At 42.0% G+C, this 23,586-nt stretch overlaps 1 protein-coding gene across 3 annotated transcripts in view; it reads right to left on the bottom strand.

Moving 5' to 3' along the window:
- Positions 1-510: 510 nt before the first annotated feature.
- The window catches only part of EDEM2 (ER degradation enhancing alpha-mannosidase like protein 2), a 31,122-nt gene continuing 8,046 nt past the window's right edge, over positions 511-23,586 (bottom strand). For all 3 annotated transcript variants that reach the window (XM_008070262.2, XM_021718678.1, XM_021718677.1), the window contains 7 exons: positions 21,797-21,922; positions 18,970-19,181; positions 16,334-16,475; positions 11,616-11,740; positions 5,791-5,935; positions 3,627-3,748; positions 511-1,082 (listed from right to left, as the gene is read on the bottom strand). In XM_008070262.2, coding sequence (XP_008068453.1) covers positions 582-1,082; positions 3,627-3,748; positions 5,791-5,935; positions 11,616-11,740; positions 16,334-16,475; positions 18,970-19,181; positions 21,797-21,922 — 1,373 coding nt within the window. In that variant the 3' untranslated portion in view covers positions 511-581. The remainder of the gene's footprint in view (positions 1,083-3,626; positions 3,749-5,790; positions 5,936-11,615; positions 11,741-16,333; positions 16,476-18,969; positions 19,182-21,796; positions 21,923-23,586) is intronic.

The raw sequence follows: 23,586 nt of genomic DNA, 5'->3' as shown, positions 1-23,586 counted from the left end.
GCTTCTCCCATTATTTTCTAGCACAGCATCCTATTTTCATGGAGCTGATCACAATGTTATTGTTATATTTATCTACTAGTAAATATATACATTTACTCTAATACTACTAAATGTATATTTATTATATATTTACTAGTTTATTTCTCTCTGCTAGAATTTAGTTTCTACAAGAATACAAACTATTTGCCTTGTTCACTGCTGGCACATAAAGGTGCTTGATAAATCTCTGTTGCATAGAAGAACAGATGGACAGATGGGTAGACTAAAGGGCAGAAGCACAGGCACAAGAAGTAACAAAGAAATACACTGATGACAACCCCTCCCTAAAGAAAAGGAAGGGAGACTCAACTGTTGACCCGTGGGGTGTCTGGAGTCAGCTAACTTCGGGTTGGGCTCTTTTTCCAACTATGAGAAAAATAAACTCAATTCACAATTACTATTAGCCACAAACCCTTTGTTTGAACAAAGTCTCATGAAATGGTTCAATACATAAGCCATGATAAACAAAACATGATAGCCAAAAGCAGATTTATTATTATAGTTTAATCTCAAAAGTTAAAATTTAAAAAATCATCCAGTGGCTATGAGGAATCTAGGAAAACCTGTCCCAGTAATGCCAACTTAGAGGTGAAGGGCTGACTAGGGCAGCTGAGAAGTGGGACTTTCTGCTTGGCAAGCTTCTTCTCCCTGGCCTGGTCATGCTTTTCAGGTGAGAAGAATGTTTCTGGCCCGGCTGAGGGTTCCCATGGCCCGGAACTCACAGTCTTTTTCTGAAATCTCGACCTATTCCGTTTGAGAGAATAGAATTCCCTCATCAAGTCTTCTACTTCCCACTGTTCTTCCTTCAGCCTCCGGCAACAGTGCAGGGCAGCAGGGTCGATGGGGTGAGCTTCTGTGTTGAAGATGTAGCCCCCTGCCCCCAGGATGCATTCCCCATAGGGGGTGATCACAGCATCAAAGGTGGAGCCATTGTTGTGGATAAAGTTGGTGGGGTCAAACAGAAGGTAGAGGTATTTCACAGTCTCGGCCAGGAAGAAGGACTCCATACGGTTGTCAAGCTTGTGGTCTCGCAGATCCTTGATCTGCCATGCAGGAGAAGGAAGCAAGAGTCAGAACAGCATCACAGTTTGGTAGTAAGGGTCAGGCAATCACCACACGCTGAGGACCTTTAGGCAAACCATTTAACTTCTCAGGGTTTCCCTCTTTCCCAGGCCACCACCATCTCTCATCTGGATGCTCACAATAGCTTCCAATTGAGTTTCTGGCTTCCATCCTTAACACTACAGTATTGGATCATAAGTCTCACCTGTCACTTCTCTATTCAAAACTGTTGATACTCCATTTCATGCAGGCTAAAAATGCAAGTCCTCACCCTGACCTACCAGGAACAGGCCCCTGCTCCCTCCTGGCCCTCATCTCTTAACCTCTCTAATCCTTGTTCTGGCAGCTCCAGCCATGCACCTTTCTGTTCCCTAAGTTAGCATGCACACTCCTTTGTTCCGCATCTGTTGTTCTTTCAGCACGAAGCACTCTTCCTCCAGGTATCCCCATAGCTTGCTCCCTCCCTTCCTTCAGATCTCTGCTCAACTGTTGCCTCATCAGAAAGGTCTCCCCTGACAATACTACATGACATGTCAATCTCCTATGCCTTTTATTCCACCTTTTTAGTGAATATAAACACATACCTAATCACCCCTTTTCATGATGGCATGGTATTCCACTGTAAAAATGCATCATTTACTTAGCTAATCCTCCTAAGATGGGCATCAAGGTGGTTACCAAGTTTTTGCTATTGTAAGTAAATTATGAGACTTTCTTCTTTGTTTTTGTTTGCTTGTTTGTTTTTTTGTCACTCAGACCCAAAGTATCAACACTCACTAGGTGAACTGCTGTTGATGAAATATACTGGCATCATTGTAGTAAGGAGTCTTATTTAGAAAATTGCAGCTGAGTTTTTAGGCATGGATGAGTAAGGTTACTCACTACTAATATTAATTTAGCTCCTCAGAACTAGCAGTACATTTAAACAAAACTGGTTCTCAAGGACATCTATCTTACACACACACAAAAAATGTGACTAAAGTACGGACTTGACATGCCAAGACTTATTATTCTCTTGCCCTGTTTGACAAAGGTCAGACCACTTTGGCAGGGCATGTGAAAGACATTCAATAATGATCTGTTCCCACAATTCACTTGGAAGACTGCCACAGAGTTATTTTCATGGAAATAATCCTAGCATTCCTATGACAGCCCCAGTGGGCTTATCACTTTGGCTTTTCACAGAATATAACATATTAGAAACCAAGCCTTCTTTATTTCTCCCCTACATACACAGGTCTTCTCTTAAAATATGTGTCCATATTTTACTTAAGGAATATAGTCACATCACAACATCTTACAAAAGAAGCTTTTTGCTTTTTAATTCCATACCCTGAAACCAACTCTGTAGGCTTTTCAGGAAATTTTCTTCCAGACTATTTTCTTACACTTCTAGTTTTTATGTGTCTGTAATGGTTGTTTATTTATAAGGATACGAGATAGCTCTCACTCACCCCTGACCCTTTCAATCCATTCTCCACAGAGCAGTCAGAGTGATTTTTCAAAAACGCAAATTAGATGTCACTGCTCTGCTGTAAATCCTACCAAGGCTTCCCATTCCAAGCAGAACAAAATTCATACTCTTTCCCATGGCTTACACAAAGCCCCATGTGACCCAGGCCCTCTGGGACTTATTGCTTCCCACTTCCCTCCTTGCTACTTCACCCCAACCACACTGGCCTTCTCCTAGCTCCCAGATACACATTCATTGGTTTTCCTACTCAAATGTCAACTCTGTGAGAGCAGGGACTTGGTCTTTCTTCATTGCTATACCCCTTGGGCCTAGCACAGTGCCTAGCAATGAGGAAAATGCTCAATAAATATCTGTGAGACGAGTAGGACCTGTCTTGTTAAGGAGCCCCAGGTCTGAATACAGGGATATGGGACTCTGGATTTCACCTCTTAAAATCCATTTTATGGCCGGGTTCTGTGGCTCAGCCTGTAATCCCGTGCTTTGGGAGGCTGAGGTGAGTAAATTGTCTGAGCCTGCGGGTTCGAGACCTGCCTGGGCAACTTGGCGAGACCTCATCTCTACAATAAATCAAAAATTAGCCGGGCGTCGTAGCGCACGCCTGTAGTTCCAGCTACGTGGAAGGCTGAGGCGGAAGGATCGCCGGAGTCCAGCAGGTCAAGGCTGCAGTGGCTGGGAGCGACCACTGCACTCCAGTCTGGGTGACAGAGTGAGACTCCAACTCAAAAAAAAAAAATCCATTTTATACATCCTCTCACAAAACCTGCCAGGTTACTTATTCAGACAGAGAAAGGACCTCTGATGTGAGGGAAACAACCAAGGGCCTGGGGTCAAGAACCCTGGGAACCCAAGCTCCACCTCTACTAGCCACGTGGCCTTCCACAAGGCTCTCAGCTTCTGTTCTTTAGTTTCCCACCTATTAAGACAAGGGCATCATATGCATCTCCAAGGACTCCTCAAGTGCTGACACAGAGCTTCCACAGCTTCACACGACACAGGCTATTCAGCAGCAAGGGAAGGCAGTTCCCAATCTTGGGCCCATTAAAACACTTACTGTTGCAAATCCGCACTCCACCTTGCTAATTTTTTCGATGGATTCCACTGCATCTCTTCCAAGTTCTAAGAGGGTGGGATCTCCAGTAGCACGATAGAGATACATTGCACTCTCAATGAGTTCTGCAAAGTCCAAAGCAGACCCTCCTTACCCAGTGGCTGTGCAGGGATGGCTTGGGGCCCATTCAGGACAGTGAGGGACTCCTTCCCTCCACGCTTTGTCCATAGAGCCTCAACTAGGAGGAACTTGAGTTATTTCACCCAATGTTGAGTTTCAGAGCCAATATACCCAAAGCCTAATGCTCAGCAGAGACCAGTATTACGGCTGACCAGGGACTACCACCCCAAAGGAGAGAAAGGCAGCCAGACTCTCAGATAGAGCAGGGGGTAGAGACTGTTGCTTACTTCCCATTATGGGTTCCCTCCTTCCTCCTTAGCAACAGAATCCCTAACATTAGTCAAGCACATGGTTGCCTAGACTAGCAGCTATTCCCAGCAGTGAGGTGGTATTAAGGTCAGTGTGGCAAGCTCTATCAGCCCAGAATGTTAGAGAGAAATTAAGCTACTACTTTTTTCTGTCATTCACAACCTAAGCTAATCATAAAAGTTAAAAGGAGAGTATGAGCCTGTCATTATAAGGCTCTTTTTGAGACAGGATGGACAAAAAGATGAAGGTCAAGATATTCAAGAGCCAACCCGTAATCTAACTAAGAAGAGTCATCAGTTAACTGTGCCCAGAACAAGGTCATGTCTTGCCCTATGCTGTAACGCAACTGGAATCTGATGTTCAGATCTAGGTTCTATCTTAAAATGAATATCATCTAGTGGGTCTAGATGAGAGTCTTTATTCTCGAGAAAAGAAAACCCAGGAAAATGTATTTATTCAAATTCCTGAAGAACTGTTATAGAAAAGAAAGGTTTGGCCAGAGCGGCCTCAGGGGGTGGAAGCGATAGCTCCACATGCTTTTTATTTTTTCATCCACCTTAGAGAGGAAAGAACCCCTGTCGCCTCCCTTAGCCAACTTCTCCCCTGATCTTTCGCTGTCTGTGTCCTCCTGGTCTTGATTAGCACTTCTCTCCCTTCTGCTTTATTATTGCAAACCTTAGTTCTTATTTTGGAGAAAAGGTCTCTGCTTATCTCCCCAATTCTCTCCTGCTTCCCCCTTGCCTCCCCCCGTAGGCTTCTAAATAATCGCCCATCTAATTGCTCATATTCTAAGGCACACACAGGGGCACACTCACTGGTAGGTGAACACCTGTGTGTGTTCAAAGACAGAAAAGACAGCACTCTCATGGGAGGCCTCCCCTTCTCCTTCTAGCAACTGAAGGGTCAGTACCCCATGGCCAGCCATCTTGTTTTTCTCCTCACACACAGCCCTCCTAAGTATGCTAGTTATTGCTCTACTTTCCTGTACATCTGACCAGCTCTCTAGAGGAAGTGATAGCCCAAGGTGTAGATTTGGATTTAGGAGGCGGTAAAGGCCCACAAAAGCCTTTAGGCTAGGCTCTGTGCTGATCACAAACAGGCTAGAGTTTAGAGCACTGGTCCATCTAGTGATACAGTAGTACCTCACCTCCCATTTATTTTGTTTTGGGGTAGGAAAGGTGTTTCCCATGTATTTGTCCTCATGGCCTTTTACTTTTTAAAAATAAGCTCTGAAGAGATATCACATCTAGTGTTACTAATAGTTAAGATCAGCATTTGGGACTAAATGTAAAATGTAGCTTTGTGTAATCTCAGGGTTAGAGGGGACTGAGAGATCTTCTAACTGGAATCTCCCTAATATGGCCCTTTCAAGTGGTTATCTGATCTTTTCTTAGTCACCACCTTTGACAGGGAGCCTGCTGTTTGAAGAGGGAACCTATTCCCTCTGCAGGACACTTTGGGAAGTGAATGAGACGGAAAAATCTACTCCTAAGATTTAGGAGTAAGAAGACCTGGGTTCCAGTCCTAGCTCCTACACTTAACAGCTCTGGGCAAGTAATTTCAACCTACTAGACCTCAGATTCCATATATGAAAATATGGGGATAATTAATTTCTGGAAGACCACACAGAACCCTCAGAAAGGTCAGAAGGAAAAAAATGGACTTGTGAGCAGTTGTGAAGTATGAAGCCTCATAGAGATGTGAGGGTTTGAGGAGCCAGAGCCTATGGGCTGCTCACCTGGCCGAAGTGGGTAGCCCTCTCGCTTCTCCACTGTGTATCCCTGAGGAATGTTGTAGAATTCCGGAAGCCCCCCAAACTGCTTCCATACGGTGTAGTAGTTGAGAAAGGTCCTCATGGCATTGTCAATGTCTCCAATCAGGCTCTGTGGGAGAGAAGTGGCCATCAGACAGGCAGACACCAGACATAAAAACTCATAGACAAAATCTCACAGACAATCTCAGGGAAAAGACAAAAGCCTAAAGCCAAAAAGGCCTTTGATCACACCCTGAGGTTGCCATTTACTCATTGTGTGGCTCTGAGCCAGACACTTGACTTCTCTGAGCCTCGAGGTCAAAACTGTTATAAGCTAATAACAGGTTTTATTTTATTTTTTAAATACAGCCAGTCAGTTCAAAATTATGAGAATGTAGAAAAGGCTGACTGTGCTAAGTCTCATTCCCACCCCACACTCCCAATAGATAACCATGTTTATTAGCTTCTTGCATAATCGTCCAGCTTCTTGCAAAATCTTCTTGCATAATCTCCTTCCATAATCTTTGCTTATCTTTTTTTATCCAAACATAAGCAAAATTGGGTATACATCATTTTCCCCACACTAAAAATAGCCTTTTAAATATACTGTTCTCCACTTGCCTTTATTCACTTAACAATATATCCTATTTTTCTATATAAATACATACAGCATCCCCACCTCTTGTTTATAGTTACACAGCATTCCATTGCTCAGACCACAGCTTAATCAATTCCCTATTAATTGGGATATCATCCCCACATTATGAGATATAGAAATGTTGCTTTTGGATATTTTTATTTGGGTTGGTTCCAACAATCAGTGTTGCAATAAATAGCCCTATACATATGTCACACCAATTATAAGCAAAGTGTATCTGTAAAATAAACTTTCAGAATTAGGATTACTGGTTCAGGGGATATATGCATTTATAATTTTACTAGATGTTGCTAAGTAGCCAATACTATTGATATTGATATAAGCTCACAGAAAAGCAGCTGATCTTGACATCTCCACTGGATGTTTCATGGACCGAACAACCTGGCATTTCCCAAACAAAAATCCTGATTTCCTAACTTTCCCACTGAGTTGCATCCTTACTCTTGCCTCTGTCCCTTCTTGATAAATGGCACCACTGTCCATTCAGTTACTCTGGCCAGAAACCTGATGATCATTCTTGACTCCTCCCACCTCCCCAACCCCCACATCCATCTCATCAGCTACTCTTGCCAATTCCATCTCCAAAACTTTAAGATTTTTCTGTTTATCTCCAGAGCCACCACCTGGTCACCAGCCTCTTGCACCAGGATGACCTCAAAAGCCTCCTTACTGGTCCCACCATTTCCCATCATTTTCTCTGCTGGCCCTCTCCAATCCACCCCTTGCCCCCTCAAGTCCCCCAGAGTCACCATCTTACTACATACATCACACTTCAGTGGCTTCCCACTGCTCTGTATAAAGTCAAGACACCTCATGTGGCCCTTGAGTCCCTGCACAATCTGGTCACTGCTGACCTTTCCTGGACTGTGGACACGCTGCATTTGTTTCTGATAAACATGCCTCAGGACATTTATACACGTGGTTTCCCCAGCAGTGGCTATCAGTATTCTCCATATCAGTCTCTTATTTGTTTCCTATATTGCAATGTATTTGTTTAAATTTTTGGGTCTCCTCTATAAACTTCATAAGGGCAGGGCCTGGAACACAGTAGGCATTCAAATATTTGCTGACAAAATTAACAAACACATTTAACATCTCTAAGCCTCCTTTTTTCATCTGTGAAACAGCATTTGCCTTAGCACGGTGTTGTGATGATTCAATGTAAGTAACACATAAATTATTCTTTCATAAGAATTTATCATTTTTGTGTGCCAGACAACTGCCAGGCACTGAGTAGATGTTTAATAAATGTTAGGTATTTATGTTGTTATGACCTCACAGAGAAACAATTCAGGAGCCCTTGTCAACATAGAAAAAGTACCATACACAAAGCACATAAATTCCACACAAACTGAGATGGAACCTTTTTGATATAAAGTCCTCACTCTTATTTTTTAATTTTTATTTTAGGAAATTTGGAAAATAAGGGCATAAAAAAGTCACCTTTAACCCCGCCACCCAAATACAATAGCTTTGATATCTATGATTCCAATTTTTATTCTATTCCAAGTTACATAAATATTTTTAAGACATACAGGAATAAAAAGATAAATTAATCTTATAGTATTAGTCATTTACTATATCACTTTGTTGTCTTCTGTTCCTCAACATTCAAGATCAAAATTTTATAGAGTTGTAATGTGTGTGTGCACACTATAATGGGTATTTTTTATTATTAAATCTACTCAAAGAATCAAATTTTTAAAAAATTTAATTATCACTCCTAATTTCTCACTATAGTCTAATAGCAATCTTCATTCCTTCACACAACAAAGGAGTTTACTTATATTTTAAAGTTATCTAATAATCCATTCTATTAAAATACAGTCATTAGGCTGGGCAGGGTGGCTCATCCCTATAATCCCAGGACCTTGGGAGGCGGAAGTGAGAGGACTGGTTGAACTAAGGGGTTTGAGACCAGCCTGGGCAACTTTGTGAGACCTCATCTCTACAATAAATCAAAAAAATTAGCCAGGTGTGGTGGCACATGCCTGTGGTTCCAGCAACTTGGAAGGCTGAGGCAGAAGGATGGGCTGAGCTCAACAGGTTAAGGCTGCAGTAGCTGTGAATGTGCCACTGCACTCCAGCCTGGGCAACAGAGTGAGACTTTGACTCAACAATAAATAAAATTAAATTAAAAATAAAAATAAAATAATAAAATAAAATAAAGTCATTTATTTATTCCTCCATTAGGCGCATTTGGATCTTTTTAATTTTTTCTCTGTTATCAATTTTGTTGCTGGGAAATCTGTATCCAGGTTGCATCTTTCCCTCTTGAATTATTTTACAGGGGAATATGCACAGAAATAGAAACATGTAGGGTCAAAGGGTATGATCGGTTCTAAAACTGGGTTGTAATAGGAGGTTTTCTGAGAGGAATGTCATCACAAATAGTTCTAAGGATATAGACGTCCAGCTCTTCAACCTTCCTAAAACAGAACTGCCTGCAAATACACTGGTAACACAAAGACAGGCTATCTGCTCTTACCATCTCTTTCACAATTGTCCTGTCATTTTACAAAAGCCTGGGTACCTAGCAACAATCGCTAACCTTACACCACCCGGCGGTATAAGAACTTCTTGAGTACCAAACTAGGTTGAATTTAAAATATTAGTATAGGCTGGGTTTAGTCGCTCATGCCTATAACTCCAGCACTTTGAGAGGCAAAGACAGGAAGACCACAAGGCTGGGCAACATAGCAAGACCTCGTCTCTAAAAATAAAAATAATAGTAATAATAAAAATTAGCTGGGCATGCTGGTGCACATCTCTAGTCCTAGCTACTCTGGAAGCTGAGGTAGGAGGATCCCATGAGCCCAGGAGTTTGAGGTTACAGTGAATTATGACAACACCACTGCACTCCAGTTTGGGTAACAAAGCAAGAATCTGTCTTCAAAAAATAAAACATGAAATAAAATACTAGTATAAGGGTTGAAAAAATTATTCTAACCACTGGGTAACAAATCCTGCAAATCAAATGGTTTTCAATTCTCTGCTTTGAAAAAATTGAAAGAGAAGCTGGTCAAATTGTTGGCACAGAGATAATTAAAAATAGTTTTGCATTCCTATAATATAATAAGATTAAAAATACTTTTGATAAAAGATCACTATGTGATTTTTTTTAACCAAATAAAAGTCAAACCACATGATATTACCATTTTTGCAGGTCAGAAGTGGTTGAAAGCTGATAATGTTATATGGTTCAACCTATTAACTGAATGATTTCAAAAAAATAAATGACATGACAATAATCAAATTTCTCCCATTTCCATCTATTTATTTATGTGCTTAATGCTCCTTAGTACTTATACCTAAAAAAGTGAAAATCAGGAAGAAAATTGATTCTTAATGACCCCCCCTGTTTTGCAGTATTTATTTACACCCAAACACATTAACTAATTAAAAACAAAAAAGTCTCCCAAATCTGTCAAGAGATGCATTTCCAATAAAATTGCTTTAGGTTTTATAATTATTAAAAATGTTATGCTATTAATGTTACCTTAATCAAATATACACTAATACATTTAAAAATAACTAAATCCAGGAGAAAAAAAAATCTATACTCAGAGTCTATGATTACAGGAACTTTTTAACCATTTAAAATGTCTATGTTGATAAAATTTTTGTTATAGAAATACATAATAGGGTGATCACTAAAATGCTTTCAGCATAAAATATAATTAGGATTATTATACTATATTATTATTATACTTCCACTGAGAAGTAGAATGGATCTAAGAGTTCAAGGAGAAAGAGGAATGGTACACAACTATTTAGGCTTATAAGATCCAAAACACGCAAGAGGCTCCATAATTTTCCAAAACTCTTCTGGGGGCACTCAAGCAATAAAATTTTAAGATATTAGAAGAGCTGAATCAATATTGAATATTGTCAACATGTTTTCTCTGAGCCTTTTTCTCCATCTGCAATATAAGAGGATTGGCTAAAAGTACATATGTTCAATAAACTGCAGTATATAGTTGTTCCTTGGTATTGACAGGGGATGGGTTCCAGGCCCTTACCCCCACCCCCACAGATAACTAAAATTAGCAGATGCTCAAGTCCCTAATATAAAATGACATAGTATTTGCATATAACCTATGCTCCTCCTCCCATACGGTTTAAATCATCTTTAGATTACTTATAATATCAAATGTAATTTAAATGCTATGTAAATCATTGTTACAATGTATTTTTTAAATTTGTATTTTTTTAATTGTTGTATTATTTTTTATTGTTTCTTTTTCCCCTTGAATGTTTTTGATCAGTGGTTGGTTGAGTCTGTGATATAGAATCTGCAGATATGGAGGGCTGACTGTAGATCTATTCAATGGAATATATGCAGCTGTTAAAAAAAGGTGAAACTAATCTATATGCCCACTATCAATAAAGAATGATCTCTAAGATATAGTCAGTGAAGAAAAAAGGTACCGAAGAATATATGTCTATCTAAATAAAATGGGGGGGCATCAATACACACATATATATATATGAGTTCTGAAAGGAAACACAAAGCTGACAATGGGAGCTGGACTAGGGAGAGGGTCTAAGAGTGAAGGCTCAAGGCTTACTTTTCACTGGATTCCCTTCTCCGCTTTTTAAAGCTGTTACCATCTACATGTTACTGCTTCTTTTTTTTTTTTTTTTAAATAAAAGCCCACCTAGATTGCAAAAACATTTTGGTACATGCAGTATTGTGGAATACCTGGGGGTACATCAGACAAGCTCTAAGATCCCTTCTGGCTGCAACACTATCAGACCGTGTAATGGGAAAGTAACGACAGCAGAGCAGAGTGGCATGGTTGCTCTCTGTGGCTCCTCATGCCTACTGTCAAGAATGAGATTGGACAGAAATGCCCAGTGGCGGCACAGCTGTTGCCAGTGGTTGTTCCTGCCCAGTCTGGAAAGACACTATCTACTTTAAGTAGTACAACATTCATGGCAAACTGGAAGCTTTGTTCCTGACATCTTCAATCTCCCTTTGGAAAATTCAATTTGGCAGAATCCTAAATCTGTCTAATTTACTGTAACCTGTCCCTCCAAAAAAAAGTACTCTAGCAACTAACAAGGTACCTTATTTGATCTGTACATCAGAATGAGCTTGCTTTGCCTGTCCCATAGGAAAATGATCTCCATCTTCAATCATTCCTACCTGAAGACCAGGCCAATATGCCTCCAAGGACTGGAAGACTGGCATAGACACAGTCCCCTTGTACATCTGCACCCACAGGTACCAGTCATCGAAGCGGGTGTAATTCCGAATGGCTTTGTTATACTCTGCAGTGGGAGAGATGGAATAATGGACACATGAACTATTAAGGAGACAAAAGGCAGGCCTAGACAAGCAGAAGCAAAGAGTTAAGCATTTGAAAGAGCACTTGATGGCCTAGTTTCAAAGCAAACTAGGATGCAACAACGAAGCAAACTGGAAAGAAGCATGAGTTCTGGAGTCAAACTTCCATGTTCAAATTCCAGCTCCAGCTTTACCACTTGCTAGCTGTGACCCTAGGCAAGTTTTTCCTTTGTGAGCCCCAGTCTTATTATCTATGAAATGGGGAAAGTCATATTATATATTTTGTGGGATTGTTTTTTGTCTGTTTTTTGAGTTGGCATCTCACTCTGTACTCAGGGTAGAGTGCAGTGGCACAAGTATAGCTCACCACAGCCTCAACCCTGGGCTCAGGCGATCCTTCCATCTCAGCTTCCTGAGTAGCTAGGACTACAGGCGTGTGCCACCACACCCAGCTATTTTTAAAATTATTATTATTTTGTAGAAATGAGGTCTGTGGAGAGTGCAGCCTGAGCCAAGATGGCGCCCGGGACCTCTGCCAAGTCCCATGATTAGGCGCATGATATACCGCCGGGCCCTCCTTCACTGCGCACCGCCCAAGTGCAATGCTGCAGAGCCTATGAACTGCTGACACGCTGGTACGGGACTTGTGGGTGGAGACCAAGGGATATAAGTACGGGACAACGGGGAAGGAAGAGGAAGAAGCTAGAAGAAAAGAGAAGAAGCTAGAAGAAGAAAGAAGCTGGCATGGTGTAAAGGCTGAATAAACCGCTTTGAGAAGAACACGTTGTTGTTGCCTCCTTCCTGCTGGTCAGGGGTGAGCGACAGAGGTCTTTTGATATTTTTGTGGAGATGAGTTCTCGAACTTCTGGGCTCAAGCAATCTTTGCCTCCCAAAGTGCTGGGATTACAGGTGTGAGCCACTGCACCCAGCCCCTTAGGAGATTATTTACTCAACAAACAGCACTGAGCACTTACTAGGTGCCAGACACCTATGAGATAGTAAACAACACAAAGTCCAGCCTTCACAGAGTTTACATTCTAGTGGGAATTTGAATTTATGACTTGTACTTCTCCCCTAGATTGGAAATCCATGAGGGCTGGGACTTTGTTTTATTCATTGCAGAATCCCCAACACTAAGACAATGCATAATAAATATGCACAGAAAATATTGCCAAAACAAAGTATAAAACACATATGCAAATAAATAACAATCTCAAATGGTGTGGTAAGGACTTAACGAAACAGTACATATTCAGAGCTTGGCACAGTTCTTGGCACATCAGTGGTTCTCAATAAATATTTGCTGAGTAAGTGAATAGTACAGTGGACCCCCCTTATCTACAGGGGATACTCTCCATAACTCCCAGTAGATGTCTGAAACCATGGATAGTACTGAACCCTATATATACAGTCATGTGGCTTAACAACATGTTTGTCAACAATGAACTGCATAGACGATGGTGGTCTCATAAGATGATAATAGAGCCGAAAACTTCCCATTGCCTGGTGACATCATAGCTGTTGTAATTTCATAGTGCAATGTGTTACCCACATGTCTGTGGCACTGCCAGTCATATAAAAGTATAGCATGCTCATTGATGCACAGTACATGATACTTGATAATAAACAAGCTAGACACCATGGCGCACACTTGTAATCCCAGCACTTTGGGAGGCTGAGGTGGGAGGATTGCTTGAGCCCAGGAATTCAAGACAAGTCTAGGCAACATAACAAGACTTTGTCTTTACAAAAAATCCAAAAGTAAATCGGGTATGATAGGTGGCACACACCTGTAGTTCCAGCTACTTCAAAGGCTGAGGCCGGAGGATCACTTGAACCTAGGAGTTCAAGCCTGCAGTGAGCCATAATCATGCCACTGCACTCCAGCCTGCGTAACAGAGTGAGATCCTGACTAAAAAAACAATAAATTAAAAATAAGAGCCAGGTTCGGTGGCTCAGCCTGTAATCCCGCGCCTTTGGGAGGCTGAGGTGAGTGGATTGCCTGAGCCCGTGGGTTCAAGACCCGCCTGGGCAGCGAGACCTCATTTTTACAATAAATCAAAAAATCAGCCGGGTGTGGTAGCGCATGCCTGTAATTCCGGCTACTTGGAAGGCTGAGGCGGAAGGATCGCCGGAACCAGGAGGTTGAGGCTGTGGTGGCCAAGAGTGGCCACTGCACTCCAGTCTGGGCGACAGAGTGAGACTCCAACTCAGAAAAAAAAAAAAAAAAAGTAAGCAACTGTGTTACTGGTTTATATATTTTCTACACTATACTTTTTAATCAATATTTCAGAGTGTATTCCTACTTATCGAAAAAAAAAAAGACAGTGAACAGTAAAACAGCTTCGGTCAGGTCCTTTGGGCAGTATTCCAGAAGAAGGCATTGTTATTATAGGAGATGACAGATGTTACCTCTGAAGCCCTTCCAGAGGGATAAAATATAGAGGTGAAAGACAGTGATACTGATAAACCTGGCCCTGTATAGGTCTAAACAAATGTGTGTGTTTATATCTTCATTTTTAACAAAAAAAGTTTAAAAGTGAAAAAAAAGTTTTAATAGAAAAAGAATGCAAAGAAAAAATATTTTTGTACAGCTATACAATGTGTTTGTTTTAAGCTAAGTGTTATTACAAAAGAGTAAAAAACCTAAAATAAGATTTATAAAGCAAAAAAGTTACAGCAAGCTAAGGTTAGTTTATTATTAGAAAAAGAAGAATTTTTTAAAAATTTAGTATAGCCTAAATGTATAGTACTTAGAGTCTAATGTAGTATACAGTAATAACTCAGGCCTTCACATTCATGCACCAGTCACTCATTAACTCAGCCAGAACAATTCCAGTTCTGTAAGCTTTTTTCATGGTAAGTGCCCCATACAGATGTACCATTTTTAATCTTTTATACAGTATTTTTACTTTACCTTTTCTATGTTTAGATAAACTTAGATATATAATATTTACCACTGTGTTACAATTGTCTACAGTATTCAGTACTGTAAAGTGTTGTACAGGTATACAGCCTAGGAGCAGTAGCCTATATCATATAGCCTAGGTGTGTAGTAGGCTATACCATCTAGGATTAAGTAAATACATTCTAAATGTTCCCTTGATGAAATTGCTAATGATGTATTTCTCAGGATATATATGTGTCGTTAAGCAATACATGACTGTATTGTTTCTTCCTATACATATGAGGGGAAACCCCCCAAAAAAGGAATTCATTTATAAAAAATTGTGTATTTATTCTTACATGTTCAAACTTTAGTCACCTTCAAAGGACTCTCTGTTTGATGCAATACACCTACTGAGATACTTTTTCCACTGCTCAAAACAGTTTTTGAACTCATCAGTTTTGATGCCGTTTCGTGCTTCTGCCCTTTTTTGGTTTCACCTCTTCCACACCTGCAAAATAATTCCCTTTGAGAACTTTTTTCATCCAGGAAAACAAAAAGTTTCTTGGAGTGAGATCGGGTGAATAGGGAGGGTGGGGAATGGGGGTCATGCCGCTTTTTGTCAAAAACTGCTGAACACTAAGTGCAGTGTGGGCAGGTGCACTCATAAATCACACATCATGAAATGGGCAAAAGCACTGAAAGAATCTCCAAAAAAAATTCACTGAAGCTGAAGCCGAACAAAGCCTCTTACAACAACACTAGCTGTGATACTGATGCCAATGGGTTCCTAGAACACTTACCTAGCAGGGGAAGCTTGTACTACAAGGGCCCACTCACCAAAAAGTAATTCTGGGATTTTTTGGGTCTCCCTCATATACATCTATGATAAAGCTTAATTTATAAATTAGATCCAGTAAGAGATTAACAACAATAACTAATAATAAAATAGAACAATTATAATAATATACTATAATAAAAGTTATGTGAATGTGATACCTCTCTCCCTCTATCTCAAAATATCATATTGGATGTTACACACTTATTTTCAGTTTGCAGTTCACTGTCGCTAACTGAAACTATAGAAAGCAAAACCATGGATAAAGAGAGACTATCATAGCTATAATAATTATTATTAGAGGCCCAAGAATTTCTCAATATTACTAGTATCTAAGGACACGGAGGGTAAGATGTACTTATTCAACATTGCCTACCTCATGCAAAGCATTATGGGAAACATAAAGATGAATAAGCCATGGATTCTGTACTTGATTAATAGAACTGTAACTTCAAGAAGGATGCTGAAGGCCCTAAGTTCTGAGGAAGGATCAAGCTACTTCCTGGGCAAGGTGACATTTAAGCTGGGCTTTGAAGGGTGAATAATAGAATTTGAACACAGGAAGACAGGAAAAAGGGTATTCCAGGCAAAGAAAACACCATGTGCAATGGCCAGGAGATAAGAAATCCAGGGCCACATGCAGAAAATGCAGCCTGCTTCAGTTGGCTCTTGCAAGAAGGCATGAAGAGGTGTAGTAGGCAACAAGTGAACTGTTAAGTCCACAGAGGCTTTGAACACAGACTCAGATATTCAGAGCTGATTCTATAGGTACTTGGAAGCAATTGAAAATGTATAAAACAACCACATAGAATCAATGGGGAAATCTCCCTTCCCCTGCTTTTTTTTTTTTACCTAGGAACATGGCCATGAGTTTCTTATCCTGAAGCAGGATGGCTCCTTTCACCAGGTACTCAAAGTAGGAGTCCACGCCAGCTCCGATGCCTGCGTCCTGGGCTACCCACTTGCCAGTGAGCACATCAATGTGGTTGCCAACCTGAGAGGGAAAGATACATGGTCCCAAGGGAGGTCCCAAAACCAAAGAAGGATCTTTGTCTTGAGCCCTCCCTTGACTGCCCCCCTACCTCCACTGCCCAGTGAGATGCATAGCAGGCATCCCAGTGCTTCTTGGGAGACGTGCAGGCTATTGGTGGAGAGGGGCAAGGTTGGATCATGGCCAACCTTCTTGCACATCTGTACAGCAAAGCTGCATCTCATGCACATTTATAAGGCCTTAATTATACACATTAAACAAAAAATTAAAAAGAAAAATTATTTGGAATGTTTATGCCCCGCTTAGAGTAAGGGTGAGATGGGAGAGTTTACTGTTTCCACAATTTGTCTCGAATTTCTCAGCACTCAGCAGGTGACTCCTGTATCTAAAGAAACAAATCAAACTTAACATATTTCTATAGATTAACTCAGGAAGGACACCCAAGAAGCTGACGAGTGGTAGCTTTTAAGGAGAAAAACTGAACAGCTGGAGAATAAGAACCAAGGGGGACTTCACCAATGTGACTGGGTACTTTTTGTATCCTTTGACTTCTGGACCACGTAACTATAAAGACCTTTTTAATTTTTTTCTTTTAATGAGACAGGGTCTTGCTCTATCGTCCAGGCTGAGGTGCAGTGGCACAATCATAATTCACTGCAACCTCAAACTCCTGGGCTCAAGTGATCTTCCAGCCTCAGCTTCTCAAGTGGCTGGGACTACAGGTATGAACCACCACACCCAGCTAATATATCTTTTTTTTTTGTAGATAAAAGGTCTCCGTATGTTGCCCAGCGTGGTCTTGAACTCTTGGCCTCAAGCAATCCTTCTGCCTCGGCCTCCCAATGTGCTAGGATTACAGGCATGAGCCACTATACCTAGCTCTTTTTAAAATAAAATTTTAAAGATGTAAATGAAGAGATGTCCTTTTCATATAACTTAGACTCTGAAGGAAGTCGATACCTTCACCTGGTACTCAATCAATGAAACAGGTAACTGTTCTGTGTTAGTTTGAGTTTTCCTAGAGCACACCCTCAGCAAGGAAGACTGAAAGTAGTCAACTGGAAAGGTGAGTCCCTAGAAATACCAGTATAGAAGGGGGAAAGTGAGACAGAGAAGGTGGGGACAGTTTATGAAGGATATGCAATCAAGCAGGTTTCCACCACTGGAACTGGAGTTCAATCTTGCTGGGCAGCTCAGCATTCAGTGTAGAGCATGAGCCTCTGAGTGATCCCACCCAAGGGGTGTGGAACTGGAATGTTTATCCACAAACTCCCATCAGTTTTAATCACCAGTTGAAAACTGTGGTGGGTAGCATTATGTCCTGGTACTTCCAGCCGAAAGGCAAGCAGAACAGGCTGCAGGCACCAGAGAAGGCACACAGGCAAAGAAACACAGGTGATGGCAGCTGAAGGCTGGCCAGTGTGCATGGAAATGGTAAGGGTTGAAAGGATATGGGCAGGGCACCCACAGGGTCCTCTATGGTTGCACTGCTAGAGGAAAATCTGACCATGTTGGACTTGCTAAGGGAGCTACTACAGGCCTCCGGAATGGCATCTAAGGGACTTTCAAGGATTCTTCACATAAAATTCACTTTTCAAGCTGAATTAGTCCCAGACCCAAATCACTTTTAAACGTGGTCTTCGTAAGTCATAATGACTCAGCAAAAGTTGGTATTAATACAGTGACATTACTGCTAACGTAACTGAGGACCAGAGAGGTTGAGTGAATTGCTCAAGCTCACTCAGTTTTGATGGAGCAAGGCCAGGGATTAAATCAAGTTCCAACTAAATTCAGTGTTATTTCCTAGAGAGCTTTGGCTCAATTACTGTTAGTATCATTGGATTATCCTGTTTAGGAGCTGAAACCAATCTTAGAGATTATTTGGCCCAAAGTGTGATCAATTTCCATGAGTTAACAGGTATTGGAGGAGAAAGGGAAGCTCTGAGGTCAAATGTTTGGGAAAGACAGAGTTAAGCAAAGTCAAATAGAATTCTTTACTGTAGGATCTCATAACCCTTATTCTGTTCATGTTCATTATGACTCTCTAAAAAAGGAGTATTATGTGTAATGCCCCCTAGTTTAATTGGCCGGGAATCATTTTTTCATGAAACAGCCATTCCATATCTCTCAGAACTGGTGTTCTAAGAGACTAAAAATGAAGGCCAGACGAGCTGATGATCTCAAGTCACTGAGTGAGTAAGTGAGTCAGGGGCATGAAGCACATGACACTCTTCCTGGAACTCAGAGAATCTCAAGAGGTTGACATTTAACACAGTCCCTGTTCTCTGCCAGAAAATGTGCTCTCACACTCTCTATCCTTCTGGGTCAAACTTGAAGTGGGGACTTGGTCTACCTTTGGTGTCCTGAGCCTAAATCTAAGACCACTCCCAAAGTTTCCCTTGGCTCAATGGCAACTTGTTGCTCAGAGCACTGGGCCTCATAAGTGGGGTCACGGTGACAAACTTGGCTCAAACCGGAAGGGTGTCAGCCAACCTACCAGCCCAATATCTGACCGGCTCTCCCAGAGGCGCATCAGGGCCACTCTGGCCACATCTTCAAACACAGGGTCACCAGTGAGGCTGCTCAGGGTGGCAAATTCCACAATGAAGGTCCCAATCCCTGCCGTACAGGTGACAGGGGTCTCTCCCGGGTTCACGCCATGAAGCAAGTTCACCGTTCCATAAGGCATGCCAGTGGGGGTCTGAAAGGCTGAACAATTGAAAAATTATGAGCTCGGTCAGGAGCAGGGAGGTTGGGACAGATTCAGGCCCAAAACCTAAAACCTTAGCTAACATTTCCTTCTTTTTCTTCTGAGTGATCTGCTAGAATCTGAGCCAGAGAAGGATGAATATAACACCAGAGGGCTCTTGCCAGCTACTTCAGCCAGATGCTGCTCTGCACAGCTCTCAGTCTCCTGCCATGACAAGGGGCATGGAGTGGGCTGCGCTACACACACACACTCACTTTACCTGGAGTACTTTGGCTACTTTTATTTCTTTTACATTATGTCTTCCAAGGCCAAGCAGGTACTTCACTGTGAAGCAGGCAGGGTTTAAGCCAGAGGGAGTGGTGGGGCTTGTGGCACACTGAGAGCATGCTTCATTCACAGCCATTCACAGACTTTTATTTTTTATTTTGTTTTTTGAAGCAGGGTCTCACTCTGTCACCCAGACTTCAGGGCAGTGACATGATCATGGCTCACTGCAACCTCGAACTCCTGGGCTCAGATGATCCTTCTACCTCAGTCTCTGAGTAGCTGGGATTACAGGCGCATGCTACCACACCCAGGCTATTTTTTACTTTTATAGAGATGAAGTCTCACTATATTGCCCAGTCTGGTCTCAAACTCCTGGGCTCAAGTAACCCTCCTGCATCAACCTCCCAAAGTGCTGGAATTACAGGCATGAGCCACTGTGCTTGGCCCATTCACAGACTTTTAAAATACCACTGTGACCAAATGAAACATATTTGCAGACCCTATAAGCACTTCCAGAGAAGCCAGTTTGAGATCGCTGTTTTAAAGAGTATAGGGGCTAAATTATTTTTAAAAGAAAAATAAAATAGCATATCAACCACTAAGCCACAGAGACAATCCAACCCACAATTTACAGGTAGGGAAAAATCATGACTATAAAGAAGTGATTCAGCCAAAGGTCACACAGAGAGGGTCCAGCACAGCCAGGACAGAAATGCCTGCCCCGTGCCCATCCCCAGCCCTGTGCTCTGCCCACCCCACCCAGTGCCTTCTGATTCATGACAAGATCTGGACAACTGGCCAGGAGCAGAGATTTCCTCTCCTGACCCAAAGGTCAAACAACTCCAGAGCAACCTGTGCGTCACCAAGTTGTGAACAAAGCCGTCAAAACTTCCAAGAACCACCGTGTCCAGCAATCTTGTCAGCTATAGACAAGAAACTTGCTATCTGGCAGGCACCAGTGGCAAGCAAGAAGAATGCAAGTCACAACCAAGAAGGAGTCTAAGGAATATTACAGAAAAGTCTAGTGGTATTAAAAACAAGTGAAGTGACAAAATCCTATTTCTGGACCTTTTTTTAAAAAGACCAATGACCCCCAAATAGTAATAAAAATAAAAAGTAAGCCGGGCTCGGTGGCTCAGCCTGTAATCCCACGCCTTTGGGAAGATGAGGTGAGTGGATTGCCTGAGCCCGCGAGTTCGAGACCCGCCTGGGCAGCAAGACCTCATCTCTACAATAAATCAAAAAATCAGCCGGGCACGGTAGCACATGCCTGTAATTCCGGCTACTTGGAAGGCTGAGGCGGAAGGACCGCCGGAGCCCAGCAGGTCGAGGCTGCGGTGGCTGGGAGCGGCCACTGCACTCCAGTCTGGGCGACAGAGTGAGACTCCAACTCAAAAAAAAATAAAAATAAAAAATAAATAAATAAAAAGTAAAGAAGGAGCAACCAGGCAGTTTCCAGAGTTTCCTCTAGGGATGAGTCACATAGAACATGATGTCTTCAAGGAGAAATAAGTCATGAGCCATGAGCTGTGTGCAAGTCCTGAACCCAGCTCATTCACTCTTCTCAGCTCGCCCCAGAACTGAGAGGCAAATGCTGCATGAAAGGGATAAATAAGTGAAATGCCAAGAGGCTTGCGGAAAGCACACCATGACGTGTTTGGGTGTGAAACTCTGCTGCACCCTGAAGGGAACATAGTGTCCACTTAATGCTACTGAGCCTAGAGTGACTGCACCACTAGACAAAAACACCAAGGCTTGGCCTGCAGCCCTGGACACAGCTTAGCCACAAAAGAACTCTCTCTAGTTTCAATAGTGTTTGAGATTCTCCAGGCAGTTTCTTCTTCTGACCTCGTTTGAGCTTCCCAAAAACCAATGTGGGAAGGAGATGGAAATTATGATTCCCATTTGGTAGATGGAGAAATGCAACTGTGGAGAGAAAGAGTCACTTGATTAAGACACTGGCTGGCAGAGCTGAGTCTAGAATCCAGGGCTTCCAATGTTCAGACTAAGGCCCTTCCCTGAGTTCCATTCCAGCCACATGTGGGCCTGAGAAAGGACAAAAAGGCTCACTCAGAATAAGGGCAAGTGCCTTCTTCCGCCAGGCTAGCTTTCAGCCCTACCCTGAAAACAATAATGAAGTCAACTCATCCATCCGAGGTCGGGACCCCAGCAAGCCCTTAAAACACCGAGGACTCTCTTGATATCCATGGTGGGCAGCTGGGTAGAAATACCAACCATACCTGGTGAAAAATACCAAGTATTAATTCAGCATTTCCACTCTCACCTCCAGCAAGGGAAGCAGGACCTACTGGACTTCATCTCTCCTCCATCTCTGTGTGGGTCTTACCTGGAAGGAGTTTTCGGGCAGCTTCCTCAGCCATCCTCAGGAGAGGTCCAGAACAGGGCCATCCAGCCTCCACTTCCACCCCAGCCTTCTTTGATAGCAGATGAGCAGACAGAAGTCCTCCTACTACTACAGATGGTACAAAAAGCAAATGTCATAGTCCCCAAGACCAACAGACCAAGGATCTTTCTCTTGTACAAATTAAACCAAAACACTCTGTTGGGGTGGCTCACTGGGAAGGGGTCAGAGTCATCCAGTGAAAGAAGAGACCCTCAATCCCACATATTTATACAAGGTGGACAGTAATTTTTTCTCTTGGTGTATCACAAGAACAATGGCTTTTTTTTTAGTCCCTACTGTGTACCAAGCACTAGGCACTACTGTTCCCTCTTCAGATGAAGATACTGTGGTTCTCCAAGGTAGAGAAACTTGCCCTTAGCCACCCATCTAGTTAGTGGTAAGGCTGAGTCTTTCTGATTCCAAAGCCCATGCTCATTCCACTTTGTCATTCTGTCTCTCAATCACTTGTCACATCTGGGGGAAGGGTGGAAGAGTGGTTATTACTTTCATTTTATTAATTTATCTATTTCAACTCATTATGAAATATGTAGAACTTATTTAAAAAAGCACAAAGGTTCTGTGCCTGAAAATATGGTGAAAATAGATATCCTGAATGGCCTTCTCACTGAAAACAACTGGTTACATTGAGCTTCGATCTTCGCTTCCACCAGGCAGAGGGGAAGAGGAGACAAAGGCTGGACCTGCCCCAAGTGGAAGTCTGACAAAAGGTCCCTATGTAATGTTGGGACCTGAAGGAATTATATACTCTGCATAACGATGAAATGAAAATAAACCCCGCATACTTCCCTTAGTGTACAATAGGGAAACTGCATGCCTCAAATGCTGGTGCCAAATAAAGGGAAGGAAAAAATCTCCCCTGAGAATTAGTAACTACAAGCTGGTACTCATTAAGTTTTACAGTCTCAATTCACATTAACAGGATAGGTTAGAAAACCACAAACCTTTAGCATAACATGGGTTTTGGAAGATAGCGCCTCCAGCCATGGCGTATAAGTGAAAAACAAAATATGTATCTAGAAGAACATACCTTCAACACAGGCCTCAATAAATACCATAGATAAATACTAGGAGATGGGCATCGAGTAAAAAAAAAAATCTTTTTAATTAAAAAAAATTTTTTTAAACCACAAAGCATACAAGGAAACAAAACATTATGAGTAAGAGCCATCAGAAATAATGGAAGAACAAGACCTATCAAAACATCAGGTATCAAAATTATCAAATAGAATAGAAAATAATTATCTATTGTCACATATTGTAACATATTTTTTTTTTTTTTGAGTTGGAGTCTCATTCTGTCGCCCAGACTGGAGTGCAGTGGCCGCTCCTGGCCACCGCAGCCTCGACCTGCTGGGCTCCGGCGATCCTTCCGTCTCAGCCTTCCAAGTAGCTGGAACTACAGGCGCGCACTACCACATCCGGGTAATTTTTTGATTTATTGTAGAGATGAGGTCTCACCAAGTTGCCCAGGAGGGTCTCGAACCTGTGGGCTCAGGCAATCCACTCACCTTAGCCTCCCAAGGCGTGGGAGTACAGGCTGAGCCATTGAGCCCAGCTCATGTGTAACATATTTAAAGAAATAAAAGAGAGGTTGGAAAATATGAGTAACTGGCAAGAAATTATACCAAAAAATGACCAAGCAGATTTGTAAGGCAATCAAACAGCCAGGCTTAGTGGCTCAGCCTATAATCACGCGCCTTTGGGAGGCTGAG

This window comes from Carlito syrichta, unplaced genomic scaffold (genome assembly GCF_000164805.1).
Source record: "Carlito syrichta isolate Samal-C Ts95f unplaced genomic scaffold, Tarsius_syrichta-2.0.1 Scaffold313246, whole genome shotgun sequence".
Taxonomy (NCBI): domain Eukaryota; kingdom Metazoa; phylum Chordata; class Mammalia; order Primates; family Tarsiidae; genus Carlito; species Carlito syrichta.
Note: the sequence above shows the minus strand (reverse complement) of the source record. Positions and strands in the feature narration are given on the sequence as shown.